The sequence below is a fragment of the Ceratina calcarata genome, unplaced genomic scaffold, assembly GCF_001652005.2.
Source record: "Ceratina calcarata isolate Rehan_Ccalc_2016 unplaced genomic scaffold, ASM165200v1 scaffold351.2, whole genome shotgun sequence".
NCBI lineage: Eukaryota > Metazoa > Arthropoda > Insecta > Hymenoptera > Apidae > Ceratina > Ceratina calcarata.
In genome coordinates this window covers 462,013-476,389 of record NW_017158043.1, presented here as the reverse complement: position 1 = coordinate 476,389, position 14,377 = coordinate 462,013, and the positions used below count along the sequence as shown (strand labels likewise).

General features: G+C 36.7%; 4 protein-coding genes across 12 annotated transcripts in view; 3 read left to right on the top strand and 1 right to left on the bottom strand.

The window, feature by feature from the left end:
• Window positions 1–5,169, bottom strand: part of fdl (fused lobes) — a 20,631-nt gene extending 15,462 nt beyond the window's left edge. For 5 of the 8 annotated variants that reach the window (XM_026813962.1, XM_018025452.2, XM_026813967.1 and 2 more), the window contains exon 1: window positions 4,683–5,169. The gene's annotated coding sequence lies outside the window, so the exon portion shown is untranslated. The remainder of the gene's footprint in view (window positions 1–4,682) is intronic. The other 3 variants (XM_026813963.1, XM_026813966.1, XM_026813964.1) reach the window with 2 other exon arrangements.
• A 276-nt stretch (window positions 5,170–5,445) lies between these two features.
• LOC113464403 (uncharacterized) lies at window positions 5,446–6,001 on the top strand. Its single transcript, XM_026813939.1, has 3 exons — window positions 5,446–5,563; window positions 5,638–5,736; window positions 5,811–6,001. Exons 1-3 carry the CDS (start codon window positions 5,473–5,475, stop codon window positions 5,999–6,001), a joined length of 381 nt encoding a protein of 126 aa, XP_026669740.1. The 5' UTR covers window positions 5,446–5,472.
• A 114-nt stretch (window positions 6,002–6,115) lies between these two features.
• LOC113464398 (myb-like protein X) lies at window positions 6,116–7,934 on the top strand. The gene is made up of 5 exons (XM_026813921.1): window positions 6,116–6,171; window positions 6,249–6,530; window positions 6,588–7,472; window positions 7,542–7,631; window positions 7,705–7,934. Exons 1-5 carry the CDS (start codon window positions 6,127–6,129, stop codon window positions 7,789–7,791), a joined length of 1,389 nt encoding a protein of 462 aa, XP_026669722.1. The 5' UTR covers window positions 6,116–6,126; the 3' UTR covers window positions 7,792–7,934.
• A 339-nt stretch (window positions 7,935–8,273) lies between these two features.
• Bre1 (E3 ubiquitin-protein ligase Bre1) lies at window positions 8,274–13,906 on the top strand. 2 transcript variants are annotated; one of them, XM_018025361.2, is made up of 16 exons: window positions 8,274–8,490; window positions 8,578–8,751; window positions 8,913–9,099; window positions 9,168–9,356; window positions 9,415–9,536; window positions 9,609–9,845; window positions 9,912–10,037; window positions 10,271–10,444; window positions 10,514–10,771; window positions 10,859–10,990; window positions 11,063–11,331; window positions 11,404–11,557; window positions 11,638–11,751; window positions 11,828–12,230; window positions 12,318–12,412; window positions 12,501–13,906. In XM_018025361.2, exons 2-16 carry the CDS (start codon window positions 8,602–8,604, stop codon window positions 12,780–12,782), a joined length of 2,892 nt encoding a protein of 963 aa, XP_017880850.1. In that variant the 5' UTR covers window positions 8,274–8,490; window positions 8,578–8,601; the 3' UTR covers window positions 12,783–13,906. The 2 variants fall into 2 exon arrangements, with proteins under 2 accessions (XP_017880850.1, XP_017880851.1); XM_018025362.2 differs by having other exon boundaries at window positions 8,275–8,490; window positions 11,846–12,230.
• Window positions 13,907–14,377: the final 471 nt, after the last annotated feature.

Below are 14,377 nucleotides of genomic sequence, written 5' to 3'. Positions count from 1 at the left end.
AAAGTATGCAAAAGTAAGAATTATAGGACATGTAGAAAGTGCAGAAAGTTGCAAGTCACGTACAGTCCAATAAAAAAAAATGTCAAAACTGTGTATTAGAATATTAGAAATTATGCGTTAAAAATTCCTTATGACCGAGGAAAGATAGGTCGAACAATTTTATACTTACTCCTCTGTAATTATAATTTTTTCTAAAAGTTCATTGCTTCAAATATTGGACACAGCTTTCTATTACATGTCTTAAACTTTTGGCAGAGATCTTACGGCTCATACAACCTTAACTCACGCAGTCTAAACAGGAACCTAATATTTTTTATTAATTGGCCTTGCCTTTAACGATGCCATCGTCGGACTTATTATGTATATCACTATTATGTGCGGCGACTGGTCTCGCCGACAGGATAATCACATGTTTTACAGCGTCATCGGATTTAGAGCTTTACAAGAGAATACGAGAAGACCGGCGAGCTTTTCAAAGACTTCCGTCCCGTTTACCCCCATCCCTCTTCGCTTCTACCTACCCGAGGGTTAATAGGATATTTTCGGTTAAGACGACTACTAGCCGCGGGTGCGACTTGCACTTTGCACTTGTCTGCGCTCATTTCAGAATACGTCAAACTCGTTTCATGAAAGCGTTCGTCATTCAATTATTATCTAGATGTGTGATGAAACAATGAAACGTTGATCGCGATTCTCATCAAAATCGAAGTCGCGCATCGACATTTACGTCGAAATCTCTATTTATGTACGTGTCGGATTTTATGATTCGAGGACAAAATCTACAGGACACGAAGCGAATCGACTATAGTAGAAACGTATGTTCTGCTCGCGATTCCGATAAGATCGTTCCATTTCGTTGAGACAGGCAAGTTGCTCGAACAAATTACGCTAAAGTTCTAATGGAAAAGACAATGGCACACGGCACGAGTCAAGATCGCGTCGAGCCGTTTCTTCGTCACGAGTGCTCTCGAAACGAAGAAAACCGCTAAAGAGGAGTATAGATAGGATAGGAGTATACGGAATAGAAATACGTAAGTACATTAGCAGTTCCACATTTGAATACCGAATAACAACGTATTAATTAAAACCAGACCGGAAGTATTATCAATCATCTGCTCTCAAGCAATACCATTAAGTCAGAGTGGAGAAACGTTTCACTAACAAATATGCCTACTTCGAATTTTTCTTGATAATTGATCACTGATTGTGAGACATAAATCAATCGATACGACTGCTGCAACAAATTCATAATATGTACTGATAGTAATACGTGCAATTATTCAGATACGAGGAAACGAAATATGTTACTGGACTAATTACTGAATAATAAATCAGATATGAATTTTCATAAAAGCTCTGTTGAAAACGACCTATCGCGGCTATAAACGTTTCGGGATAATGATAAACTTTACCCATTGCGTAATCGAATGAAATTCGAGTAGTAGATTAAATTCATAGCATAAATTCGAGTAGTAGATTAAATTCATAGCATAAAGAAATGAATATATCCACGACTGACAAGCTGTAGAATTAATTTGTGCAATTTTTATTTTTAATTGTTATTTATAAATAAGTTCTACATTGAAGATTTTGTCATTCACGGATGTGTCCGATAACGACGAAATCGGTACAGGTGGCATGAGAACAGATCATGCGCCCAAATGAGAATCTACAGACCAGACGATTGAGAGAAAGAAAATGAACGGGAGAGTTTCTTTTTCTATATGTGGGAGAGAGAGAGAGACTCTTCCGAAGAATGTTTTTTCTATATATTTTACGAGATCAATAAAAATTGGGTGCTGTGTCTTTCTTCTTATGTGTAGCTAACTCATTGTATTTTGGCCCCATATAAACACAGGTCACACTGATGAGGCCCCTTAATATCCCATTAATATCAGAGGCTAAATTGCAAAGACTAGAAAAAAATTGATGCAAACGCGTATTTCCCAAAATGATACTTTTCAATCAAACGTATTTCGTTTCATTTCCACTATGATATGTTTAACATTAGACAGGAAAGATTTGATGTAGTCGAATGCAAAATTTATACATTGAGGGAAATATAGTGATGATCACTGTAGTTACTGTGCCTATACATATTCTTTCGATACCGCGCTTATAACATTGCCCCCGAAACCTTGAACGACGTTATCAATTATGTAAATCATCGTGCTGCAGCTACAGTTTCCCTGTGCAGCTGTGCAAGGAAATGTGTGTTCTAAAAGTGTAGGTAGATGATAATAGTTACAGGAACTTGTCTCGTAAAATAGACGACGATGTCTTAGGAACATGCTTCTTTCGGTTTATTATAGTACTAAGATTAAGATGATTAAAGTATAAAAAATTGTATCAAAGTGAGGAGAGTATGAAAGAAGAATACATCACAATAAATTTATAACATTTCTATGAGACATTCTGACGCAGATAATAATTTGACCATGTTGAAAAAGATTCCTAGAGGACTCTATCGAACAGTGAATCCAATTTTCCTTACGTGTCTGCGAGATACCTAGAGGAGAACGCATCTTTCGGCAAAAGATACAATCGCAAGAAGGTACACTATTTTCCTTCGCGAATTTCCTCCGCATTCACCAAGAAAGGAACTGCAGTCTGGCCTAGTTTCCCGAGCTCTCCTGCATGCGTATGTATATCTCGAACAATGTGAAAGGACTTCGTTTCAACTTCGTTCTACCGATTCGAAGCCTCCCATATACTATGCAACGGAAAATAAACCTGAGAACCAGTTATTCCAGGGCAACCTATTCAAAGAATCACAGAAAGGTAATTGTGGCATTATTATAAAACTGGTGTAAGTAAAAAAGTTGTATTGACAACAATGAATGAAAATCTTAACTTCTTTAGTTACTACACATCGATTTTATAATAATTGATACAAACGAGAGCGTCAAAACGTAATCTCATTCGCACGTGTATTGTACTATTTTAATCCTCTGATTTATACGTTATAAACATACAAAAATTATCGTATTAAAAAAGATCTTTCAAGATCTTTTTGCTTCATTTTGTGTAGGATTTTAGTTCGCAAATAATAATAATAACAATGAAGCAAGCTTAGCGCAAAATCTCTGCTTTTAGAACTTGAAGCTATCCAAGTCGAGACCCCGGGGACACCATCGTGCCAAAAAGCAATATTTCTAGGTCAACAACCCACAAATGCTATAACAGCAACTCTGTATTACTAGGGTGCTTAGATATATGTATATATTTCATACTTCGAACGTCTCTTCCAATCATTATTGTTGAGAGTTGAGAGAAATTTCATTAAACGATAATATTGATTCTCTCATAGTTATCAATTTGTTAATAAATTACTTGACGAAGTTACATCCTCGCAAGATACGGAGGTGGTGACAGTTCCCGGCGGTTGAGTACCCGAACTAACTTAATTTTAATCTAATTCTAATCTGGAACTAACCCAGATTTCTGTCACGTTCAAATTGAATTAACCATAATTTCCCCGTGTCGACTCACAACCTTATTAATTAGATAATAATGATAAGTTCGAGGAAAGGTGTTCAACTTCACCAGATAAACGATCCAAACAAACTTTATGCTTTTTATTTATATCCACCGATGTAAATTATACCAACAAGATAGAGAATATAAATTTTGTTAATTTTTTCTACTTTTGTAAGAATCGATTTAGTAGTTCTTCCTCGATTTAGAGCCGAGATAAACAAAATCAAGGATATGGTATCAAGACTGCAGTTGAGCGCATAGAATTCTAATTTCATCGCACGTGTCGTAATATCAAGCCGGGCCAAATGAAATTCGACCGATCTATCGCAATTACGAATCTCGTAAATATTTAAGGATGTATTGGCTATACAGTCAATCCCAAAAGTTGATGTACCTTAGAAAAACGCATTTCCTATAATTAAAAAGAAATCAGACGTCGGAAGAATAATGCTAATAATAAATAGCTACGTGCTAAAAAGTATAGAAAGAAATATCCAATTAAGTATTGACGCTGACGAAAAATTTTTTTTTTTCAAAATTTCGAAAAATGCTTCAAATAAAAGTTGTTTTCGCAATTTATGGTCAAGAACAATTAACGTCCTTACTGCGATGGAAAAAGATGCTGAACGTAAGCAGTACCGTCAATTTCGCGTGCATGTACGCATGCAAACACGGTCTACGTCTCCTACAAGATCTCAGACAGATGAATAGCAATCACGTCGCATTTAAACATCGATTTGTGTCAGCCTTTTAAACTTTTAAAGGTACGCAGATTTATTACGCTGTCAGCAGTTAACCGGCTGCAACGCGAGCCGATCAATCGTTCTTTCGCTCCGATGCGATCGCATCCAACTGAACCATTACGCTTCTTAACGAATTTCTTATATAATATATGAGGAGATGAGATCATTTCCATTCACCTTTCTAGCGATAGTACAAAGTACAGGTGATACTACTATATAGCTTTCATGTGTGTACACATAAATAAGTTACGCCTTTCGTCTGTACGCGTATCCTACATACGAATCAGGCTGTCTCCTGTTCGAGCGATACGACAGATAGGAGAAATCGTGAAAACGCGAAGTGAGATCTGACAGGGGAAGAATCTGGCCGGTGTCGAAAATCGATGCAGCGGGTGGAACGCGTGAAAGACGGCATACCACGCGAGTAAAAGCGGTGCCGGGGATCGCGATAGAACTCACCTAACCTTGCAAACAGGACCGCTTCTTCGCTCGCGTTATCCGCGTAAGGAAACGTCCATATATCGGTCCCCGATTTCTTGATCGATTCCCGATTCCCGTGGTCACGGAAAATCGCTCGGTCCGCTGTCCGCCTTCAGGGTGGGCATCGAGAAACGATCGCGGATAACGGTACATACTCAGCCATGTCGAAAAAACACGAAAAAAAGAAAGCAACACGGTTTGCCGCCCGCACGCGCGCTTACTGTCTTTGATATCCAGTGGCAAACTGAAGCCGCTGAAACGTACCTCGTCGCGCGCTCATCTGCCCGTCACGCATCACGTCTGACGCGTCCGACGGGCTCTGCTGTCTACTAACGAATCGAAAGCGCACCGACGCTTTTTACCTCTCTCCCGCGCCTCTACATTACACTCTGTAAAACGCGATAAGCCAACCTTTAACAAGAAACTGTACTCGCGGACACATCGTCGCCGACTGAACGGCTGAATAGAACAGAAGCTCTTTACCGAGCGTTCGAGAATAAGTGCCATCTATTGGATATTACAAACTCCGCATAATTTAGTGGGTACCATTGACACTCTGCCTTATTGAATCGCGGTAATCGCTCTTTTCGGTGGTAATCGATGCCACCGAGGAAGTTAATTCGTATTGAAACTTGTAATGACTTACGTAGTACAGTTCGAAATTCGTCCATGTTGAGATCACGTATCTGTTACCGAAGGGTGATTAACAATAAGTTTCGTTCAATTATTTTATCCTGTTTAATAATACAGTGTCGAATAATAAGAATAAATGGAGCGAACAGAATCGAGGGCGGATGTGGTCAAGTACCGCATTGTATCTCCAATGAAAACACGAAGCATTATGCCTCGAGACGTTGTTGGTAAGGTGTTATTAAAAGATTGTATCTTGATTTGTGCAAGGAATGAACGCCAATTTGGTGAACGTTTGATATAGAATCCGGCGAAGAAGATGTAATCCCGCCAACGCAACTGATAACTTCTAACACTCCGCACTTTAATCCGCATAAGTGTCTAAAGACTCCGCAAAGCGAAGGTACGACCGTAAAGTACATTGAAATCAGAATTGTTCGTTAATTAAATCGCCCGACATAAAATGTTTCTATGTAGAATGTTCTAAAAGAGAAAGGCCATCGCAATTCGAACGTCAGAAGCGGAAGGGGTATTCCCCTTGTAAAGCGAGTCCTCAAAAGGTTCCGAAAAAATATAACAGCGACTGTTTCGCCGAGTTAGCTAATGCGTTCACTGAGGCAGACAACGAAATTATGAAGTTGAAAAACAAGATTGACGCGTACGAGTAAGAATTTTCAACGGATAAATAAAAAGTATCTGATAAATTAATTTTTACTTGTTTGATAGAAATAAGATCCAGTCTCTGGAATGCCAGAACACCGAGTTGAGTAAAAGAAATTGGGCACTGTTAAAAATGGAAGGAAGACTACTCACAGACCTACAGTCTAAAGAAAAAGAAGTATGACTACGTGTAGAATTTTCTTTCTCATTCAACTCTTTTCAGTACGATTACGTTTCTTTCCTGCTTCTATGTAGATAGAGGAATTAACAAAAAATGTACGCATAAGAGAAGAAATAGAATCGACTTTAGTTAAAGACTTGCATCTGATGGAGAACAGGTATAATCATATGCACAATAATTGTGCAAATTTGGAGAACAAATTAAAGGCGGCGCAAACTGATAACTTAAATCTCGAGAAATTTCTCAATGATGTGCAGCAATACGATGAGAAGAAAGTGTTTGAATTGAACAGAAAAATTAGAGTTCTAAAACTGGAGATGGAACGAATAAGCTTGGAGAAAAGTTTGATCGCGCAGGTAAATTTTTTAAAAACGCTCCAACGATTGGTTTGCTTGAATTTGTTCCTTCTATAGATCGAAAATTATCATAAGTCACGAGAAGAGAAACATAAGATGAAAATAGAAAAGCTAATAGGAAATTACGATGTTCAATTAACGGAGATGAGGAAAATCAAAACGCAAATTTCTACTCGGATAGAATCACCGGATGAACGTAAGACTGAAATGGAAAAATTAAAGAAAGATCTCGACACTAAATTGACGACGGTGAACGAACAAAATGGAATTACCCAAGAAAAAGAATCTTTTGAAAAGTTGCAGAAATATTTACAGGAAAGAAAGGAAAGACACAAAGTAGAAGATGCGCGAATTGAACAAGCAATGCAAGGCATCGAAGATCTTGGAAAATATTTAAAAGAACGTGATGAAATTCTATTTAAAAAAAAAAAAGAAGTACTTGAGAAGCAGCGGGAAGATACAGAAAAAACAACAGTTGATCGCAAATATGACGATAGGCAAAAGGACGAAGGTTTTAAGAGTGTCGAAAAGTGTCAAGAAGGAAAGAAAACAGACCAAAGTAGACAGGAGAAAGGACTCGATAAACTATCGAAGAACGTAAATGAAAAGGAAGAAAATGAAAATGTAGCTAAGACGAGAAAGGACGCCAAAGTAGTAAAAGTACGGAGTGTATCAGAAATTGAATTTGATAATTTACTAAACAATATAAAAGAAAAAGATAAAAATAAACTGATAAAAGATAGTTCTGCCAAAACAAAAGGAGCCGTAACGGAAAAAGCTAAACCAGTTACGACGGAGACAATTAAAGAGACGGGAAATCAAATGGAAATAGACGAAGACGCTTCAAAAAATTTATTTCCTGATGTAAGCAAAGAAGTGAGTTCGCAGCAGATAATGAGAGACGATGAGTACGATTTCATTTTTCAAGTTGAAAGGACATATGTATGTATCATAAGTATTTCTTCTATTATGCATGCTATAAGAATCTATTCTTCAGTATGATTTTTTCAGTTACAAAGTGAACAAAAAGCAAGAATATCGAATAAAAATACATTCAGTCAGTTTGATGCCCGGATTGAAAAAATAAAAGGAACAAATGAGGTATCGCTCAAAACATTATTTCTCATGTGTCCTACGCGTCATTAAGGGTGCTAATATTATTCTATACAAACAGGATAAAAATGATTTATCGCCGAAGAAAATATTTACGACCGGGATAAGGCATTACTCAAGACCAAAATTGCAACTGCGAAAATGGTGAAGATTGTAAGCAGCAACATAGAAAGATACAGAAGTGACCGAGATACATACGACCTCAGAAATCTTCACGCTCATTTAAAATGTATCTTTTTCATTTACTCCTATCGTTCGTTAGTGACTGGTGATCGAATTATACGTACTATTGTTGAGGATATTAGTACAATGTATGTGCATATATTATAATTTAAAGATGAACTTTATATGATAATATCCGCTAATTATTTTTTACAAGTAAATGGAATTTGTTTACTATCTTTATTCTACTTTATTTCCCATTTCGAATATCTCAAAAATCTCTCGTCGGTAATACGTAAGATTTTACGGTCGGTTCAGCATCGACGAGTGTCGTGCTTTCTATTTCTTACATTGATAGCAATATATTCTAGAGGGCGTAAAAAATTACCGACTTTTTCGCGGGTAACAAAATCCTATAAGGCTGCCACTCTTTAGTAATCTCTCCTCGGTGTTTTCGCCTTATTTTTTGATTTGCCGCGTATGCAACGCCGTGATACAATGGCGGCTTCCGTTACGAGCACGTACTTCTCGTCACTTTTCGTTGAACGTTTTCAATAAAATGTAAGGGATCTGTCGAAACTGCGTTCCTCTCGACAGGTTTCGGCGCGGTAAAAAATGACAGTGGTACCGGAACTGTAAGATATTGCGGAGAGGCTCGCTGGAGGTATTAGTAAATCGTTACAGGGTACGGTTTCATTGTGATCAATAAGAAAATTTTTTACGTTAAACGATATTTGTTTTCTAACTTCGAAGGGGTTTTCATGCGTTTCAGGAAAGGAAAAACGTTCAAGGCAGAATGTCGAAGCGACCTGCGGACAGCGGGGACTCGGGTTCCCAGCCACCTATTAAAAAAGTTCAATTCGAGCCCATTTTAATCGGTCCTATTTCAACTCTGGAAGAAATGGACATGAAAGTTTTGCAGTTTCAAAATAAAAAGCTTGCCCAGGTATGTGGAGGAATGTGGTTTCACGCAATTATCTCCAAATGTGTAAATTTGGAAAAAAATATTACCAATAAAATGTTTATTTTTATACAGTAATTTATTTATGATCGTAGGTGATCTTATTTTGTAAATGTTTATCACAAATGTATATACACGTGTTTCAGAGATTAGAACAACGCCATAGAGTGGAAACTGAATTGAGGCAACGAATTGAACAGCTAGAAAAAAGGCAAATGCAAGATGATGCAGTATTAAACGTAGTCAATCGCTATTGGAATCAATTAAATGAAGATATACGTGTATTGCTTCAAAGATTTGATGCAGAAACAGCTGATGAATCGGAGAATAAAAGTAAAATACACAAACACATCATTTAATCTCTTTATGCGTAATTTATTACATGGTTTTTATTTTCACAGATGAAAGTGAAGCTACAACATCGTTTCTTATGCAACTTTCGTCATGGGATAAAGAGGAGTTAGATGATAAATTAGCTAATCGTGTTCAAGTGTCTAAACGTGCAGTTTCTAAAGTCGTACAAGCATTTGACCGTCTTTCTCAGAGGAATGAAAAAATTACTCTTGCCCTGAAAGGAGAATTTGACGGAGGTATTTATTCTAATACTTTGTGAACATAGAAGAAAGACTTACACCATAATTGTTCCAGAAGAAGCGCCCAATATCGATGAAGTTGTGCGCCGGGCAAACGCTGAAATACAAATGGAGAATAGGAATCTTCAAGCAATAAATATACAACTGCATGAAAAGTATCATACCATTTCATTAAAAGTATGTTAAACGTAATTATATGTATTTAGTGTAATTATGCATTTTTAATTATATACAAATGTTTGTGCATAGATGTCTGAATTACAAGACACCATAACGGGAAAAGACACGCTCGCTGCCGAGCTTCGTAATCAAGTGGATGATCTCCAGTACGAATTGAATAAAGTCCGAGCACGTAATGATAAACTAGAACATCATCTTGGAGAAGCGATCGAGAAGTTGAAAGCGTTTCAACAAATACATGGTGCAGACGAAAAAGGAAGCAATAAGCCAACCACTTTGGTCGCATCAAGCGTGTCGCAGACGAAGGTATGAAATTTTGTTCGACGTGATTCACCGTTAAATAGATTTATATTTATTTCATATTACATGCAGGTCGAGGACTTGCAACGAGAATTAGAAGAAACGAGGGAAGTGGCTAACAACAGATTACAAGAACTGGACAAGCTTCATCAGCAACATCGCGACGCACTGAAAGAAGTAGAGAAATTGAAAATGGATGTGAGTTTGGTTTTTGTACACAGTTCTATGATGTCCGATGTAGATTGTAAATTAATGTCTACAATAAATGTTCATTGCATAATTGTTCACGCTCGTTTCTTGTGTTTCACTTTTTTATATTCGAACGAAGTACGCGTATAAAGAAAAGCAACGAGTGGAAGATCGATCGATGTTGTATTTAAAGAATTAATGTTATTTCCAATTTTCTTTTGAACAACATTTTATATTTACAGATTCGACAACTCCCGGAATCTGTAATCGTCGAGACGACGGAGTACAAATGCCTGCAATCTCAATTTTCTGTATTGTATAACGAATCGATGCAATTGAAAACTCAGTTAGACGATGCCCGTCAGCAGTTGCAGTCCAGCAAGAATGCTCATTTACGACATATCGAGATGATGGAGGCAAATCTATTTTATTGTATTTTGTCATCTGATGTGAAAATTGTACTTAACGTTTTTATGTCTTTGCAGAGCGAAGAGTTGATGGCGCAAAAGAAGCTGCGTGGAGAGTGTATACAGTTGGAGGATGTTTTAGCCCAGTTGCGGAAGGAGTACGAAATGTTGAGAATCGAGTTTGAACAAAATTTAGCAGCGAACGAGCAAACAGGACCGATCAACCGAGAAATGAGACACTTAATCACATCTTTACAGAATCACAATCAACAACTTAAAGGCGAGGTTCATCGTTACAAACGAAAATACAAAGAAGCCTCTTCGGAGATACCAAGGGTGTGTATGTTCTTCGTGTTAATTCCTTTAACAATTAATTAACGACAGAGAGATATTTCGTGTTACTATGTCCATATTTTATTATAGCTAAAGAAGGAAATTGAGGAATTGACGACGAAGTTGGGCCAACAAACGTCTCAGGAAAATAAAGAAGGCAACAATTCAGACGGTAGCGGTAAAGAGGAAGACGCATCGAATTCTCTTCCAGGATCTACGCAGGTAGAGTAACGTTCTTTACAGTATTTCTCATTTACAGGTAAAACGATTATTTGTATTTTTATATCGCTACAGATCAAGGAGGAGAGCGGAGTTTCGATAAAGAGAGAATCAGGCGAGGAAGAAGTGGAAACTATTGAAGTTGGCGAAGGTGAAGGAAATAAAGGTACTCCGGATTCTTTAACTCTAATGTCTCCAACGTTAAAGAAAGAGAAAGACATAAAACGTGAGAAGGACATAAAAAAGGAAGCTGTTAAAACTGAATATCGTGATCCAGCTCATCGTACCAAAGATACGAAAGTAGCGGAATCGGAGCTTGTCAGAGATCTGAAAGCACAACTCAAGTACGTTGTATACATAATTTAAAACCAATATCGTGAGTTACACTTATTAAAAGGTAATCGTTTCAATTGTAGAAAGGCTGTGAACGAAATGAAAGAAATGAAACTATTGTTAGATATGTATAAAGGTGTTGGGAAGGAGCAACGTGATAAAGTACAGTTAATGGCAGCTGAAAGGAAAACGAGAGCAGAGTTGGATGAATTGCGTCAACAGATAAAAAAGATTCAAGTACTTATTTGCAAATAAGCTCGTACATTTCGTTTCGACTTCTTCTTTTGAAATTTTAATTGTAAGTTACTGTTTTCTAGGAAAGTAAACGAGAGGAGCGTAAAAAGTTGGCGGACGAAGATGCGCAAATAAAAATCAAGAAATTGGAGGAACAGGCTTACACGCTTCAACGTCAGGTCGCGAATCAGAAACAGGTAAATTTATATATTTGACGGATCCCGCAAAACACAAATCCCGTTTACTCTGTGAGCTATCGGTAATGCTAAACAGAATTGTATGTGGTTTCAGGAAGAGGAAGCTCTTCTGAACGAGATGGAAGTGACCGGGCAAGCTTTCGAAGACATGCAAGAACAGAATTCAAGATTGATCCAACAGTTGCGCGAGAAGGATGACGCGAATTTTAAACTGATGACGGAACGTATCAAAAGCAATCAGTTGCATAAACTAGCTAGGGAGGAGAAAGACGTTTTAAAAGAACAAGTTACTACACTGACGACGCAAGTCGAAGCTGCCAACGTCGTTGTCCGTAAACTGGAGGAAAAGGAACGTCTTCTACAGAATTCGCTCGCGACTGTCGAGAAAGAACTAGCTTTAAGACAGCAGGCGATGGAAATGCATAAACGAAAAGCTATAGAAAGCGCTCAATCTGCAGCAGATTTAAAGCTTCACCTCGGTAAGATATTTGTTTAAATATACATGTATATTGCAATTACTTCGAGAAAAATATTTTTATGTACATTTAATGCTATTTCTTGAATAGAAAAATACCATTCTCAGATGAAGGAAGCGCAACAAGTTGTAGCTGAAAAAACTAGTTCTTTGGAAGCTGAGGCGTATAAAACAAAAAGATTACAGGTAATGTTACTTTGTTGATTAATGTACTCTCCTTCTATAGAAACTGGAGAAGCAGCTTGCTCATTGTTAGTTTGTTGTTACATTGTAGGAAGAAATAGCTCAGTTGAGGCGTAAGGTTGAGAGAATGAAGAAGATAGAACTCGCAGAAACTTTAGATGAAGTAATGGCCGAGGAACTTCGGGAATACAAAGAAACTCTTACTTGTCCTTCGTGTAAAGTTAAACGTAAAGACGCGGTTTTAACGAAATGTTTTCACGTATTCTGTTGGGACTGCTTGCGTACACGGTATGAGACTAGACAGAGAAAGTGTCCAAAATGTAATTGTGCTTTCGGAGCTAACGATTATCATCGTTTATATCTTTCCACATGAAGAAGGAAGATTTAAATTATTTAAATTCATGTGATGACCAGTGATTCGATTATATAAATTTCTCTTACGACAGCGATGTGCATTTTTTCTTACACATATTTATCGTCGCGACTATTGATAAATGAGAACTACAGTTGCACATGCCAAGAGAAGAAATAAACTTCATAAAGAACTTGCTATGCTACTATGAAATAATGCTATAAATGAAATTGCTGCATTTTTTTAATCATTTTGTAAAGTTTTCATCGAACTATATATAGTTTTTGTAAGTTCTGATCTCGTGTAAAGAATGACTCCGAATTTTGTGAACGGTATTTTTTGATAATTGCACAATGAACGGAATACTGAAATAGCGAACTTGTATTATATTTTTACTTCACCTTAAGATACTGTTCGAATTATAGGAAACTAGTAAAATTCGAATAAAATAATACCCCGAATTTTAAAAGCGATCTAAGGTGATAGACATACTGTAATATACTATAAATAGTCATTTATAATATCTACATACTACAAGATTTAAAGTAATTTCATTAAAGAGATGATTATCACGATTTCTTTATGAAGAGAAATCTTTATTTCCGAAATAAAATTTAGTTATATAAGAATCACTTGATACTATTCTTCCTTCGAAAAATTAAAATGTTGAACAACTAGTAGTATATAAGTAATTTATTGTAATTAAATCGTGTGGAACACGCGGTAGGTAGTGAAAGTGCTGGATTTAGGAATCTTTACTCCTTCGATTGAACTGTACTTTTATATTTTGTCAAGTAACGTCATGTGTTTTGTCTGTTAATAAACAGTTCAATACTGGGAGATAAGAAAACACGAAATGTTCATAGCACACTCGTTTCACGATATACATAAATGTCTATCAAAAGAAGGGAGATGAAATGTAAAAAGCATAATGATAATGATCGTTCAGCAATGTAACTTACAACACTTTTTATTGACGATCATGATGCGCGTATTAACGGTTCGAATCGGAGAAGGAAGAAAAATTTCTATCGTCATCAACATTTTTAATAATTTATAATAACCGAGTGTACCATGTTTTTAAAATGAATTAACAAATGTATGAAGTTATTATAGTAAAAGGTGTTGCCTGACTTGCATAGAAATCCGTTGTTATCTCAATTTTGTATGCATAAATTTAAGGACATGCACAACGACTTCCATATTAATAACACCTAATCACCTCCCAAAGAATCAATTCGGATCTTATCGATCTCGCATGGTGCGCGGCATTGAACGTTAGAAGATAACGAACTAAATAATAATATTTCTTTTGCAATTCTGTAAACCGTCTTGTATACATATATTTATTGCAATATAACAATAGTACAATAAATTCAATATTGTAAATTTATGTATCCGAAGCAGTGGACCTAGTGTCCTTTTACAGAGTTATTATCGTCGGCAATCGTTAGTAAACAAAAATTGTTTAAATATCATATTAAAAGAGGCTCGCTATTTTTCTGAGTTAGAAGGGTATTCGAAAATCGTTTGATACATCTTGCACTTCGCGAAATATATAACGAACACTTTTATCGTATGCAAGTTCCTGTCCAATAAAAAGCATATTAGTATGT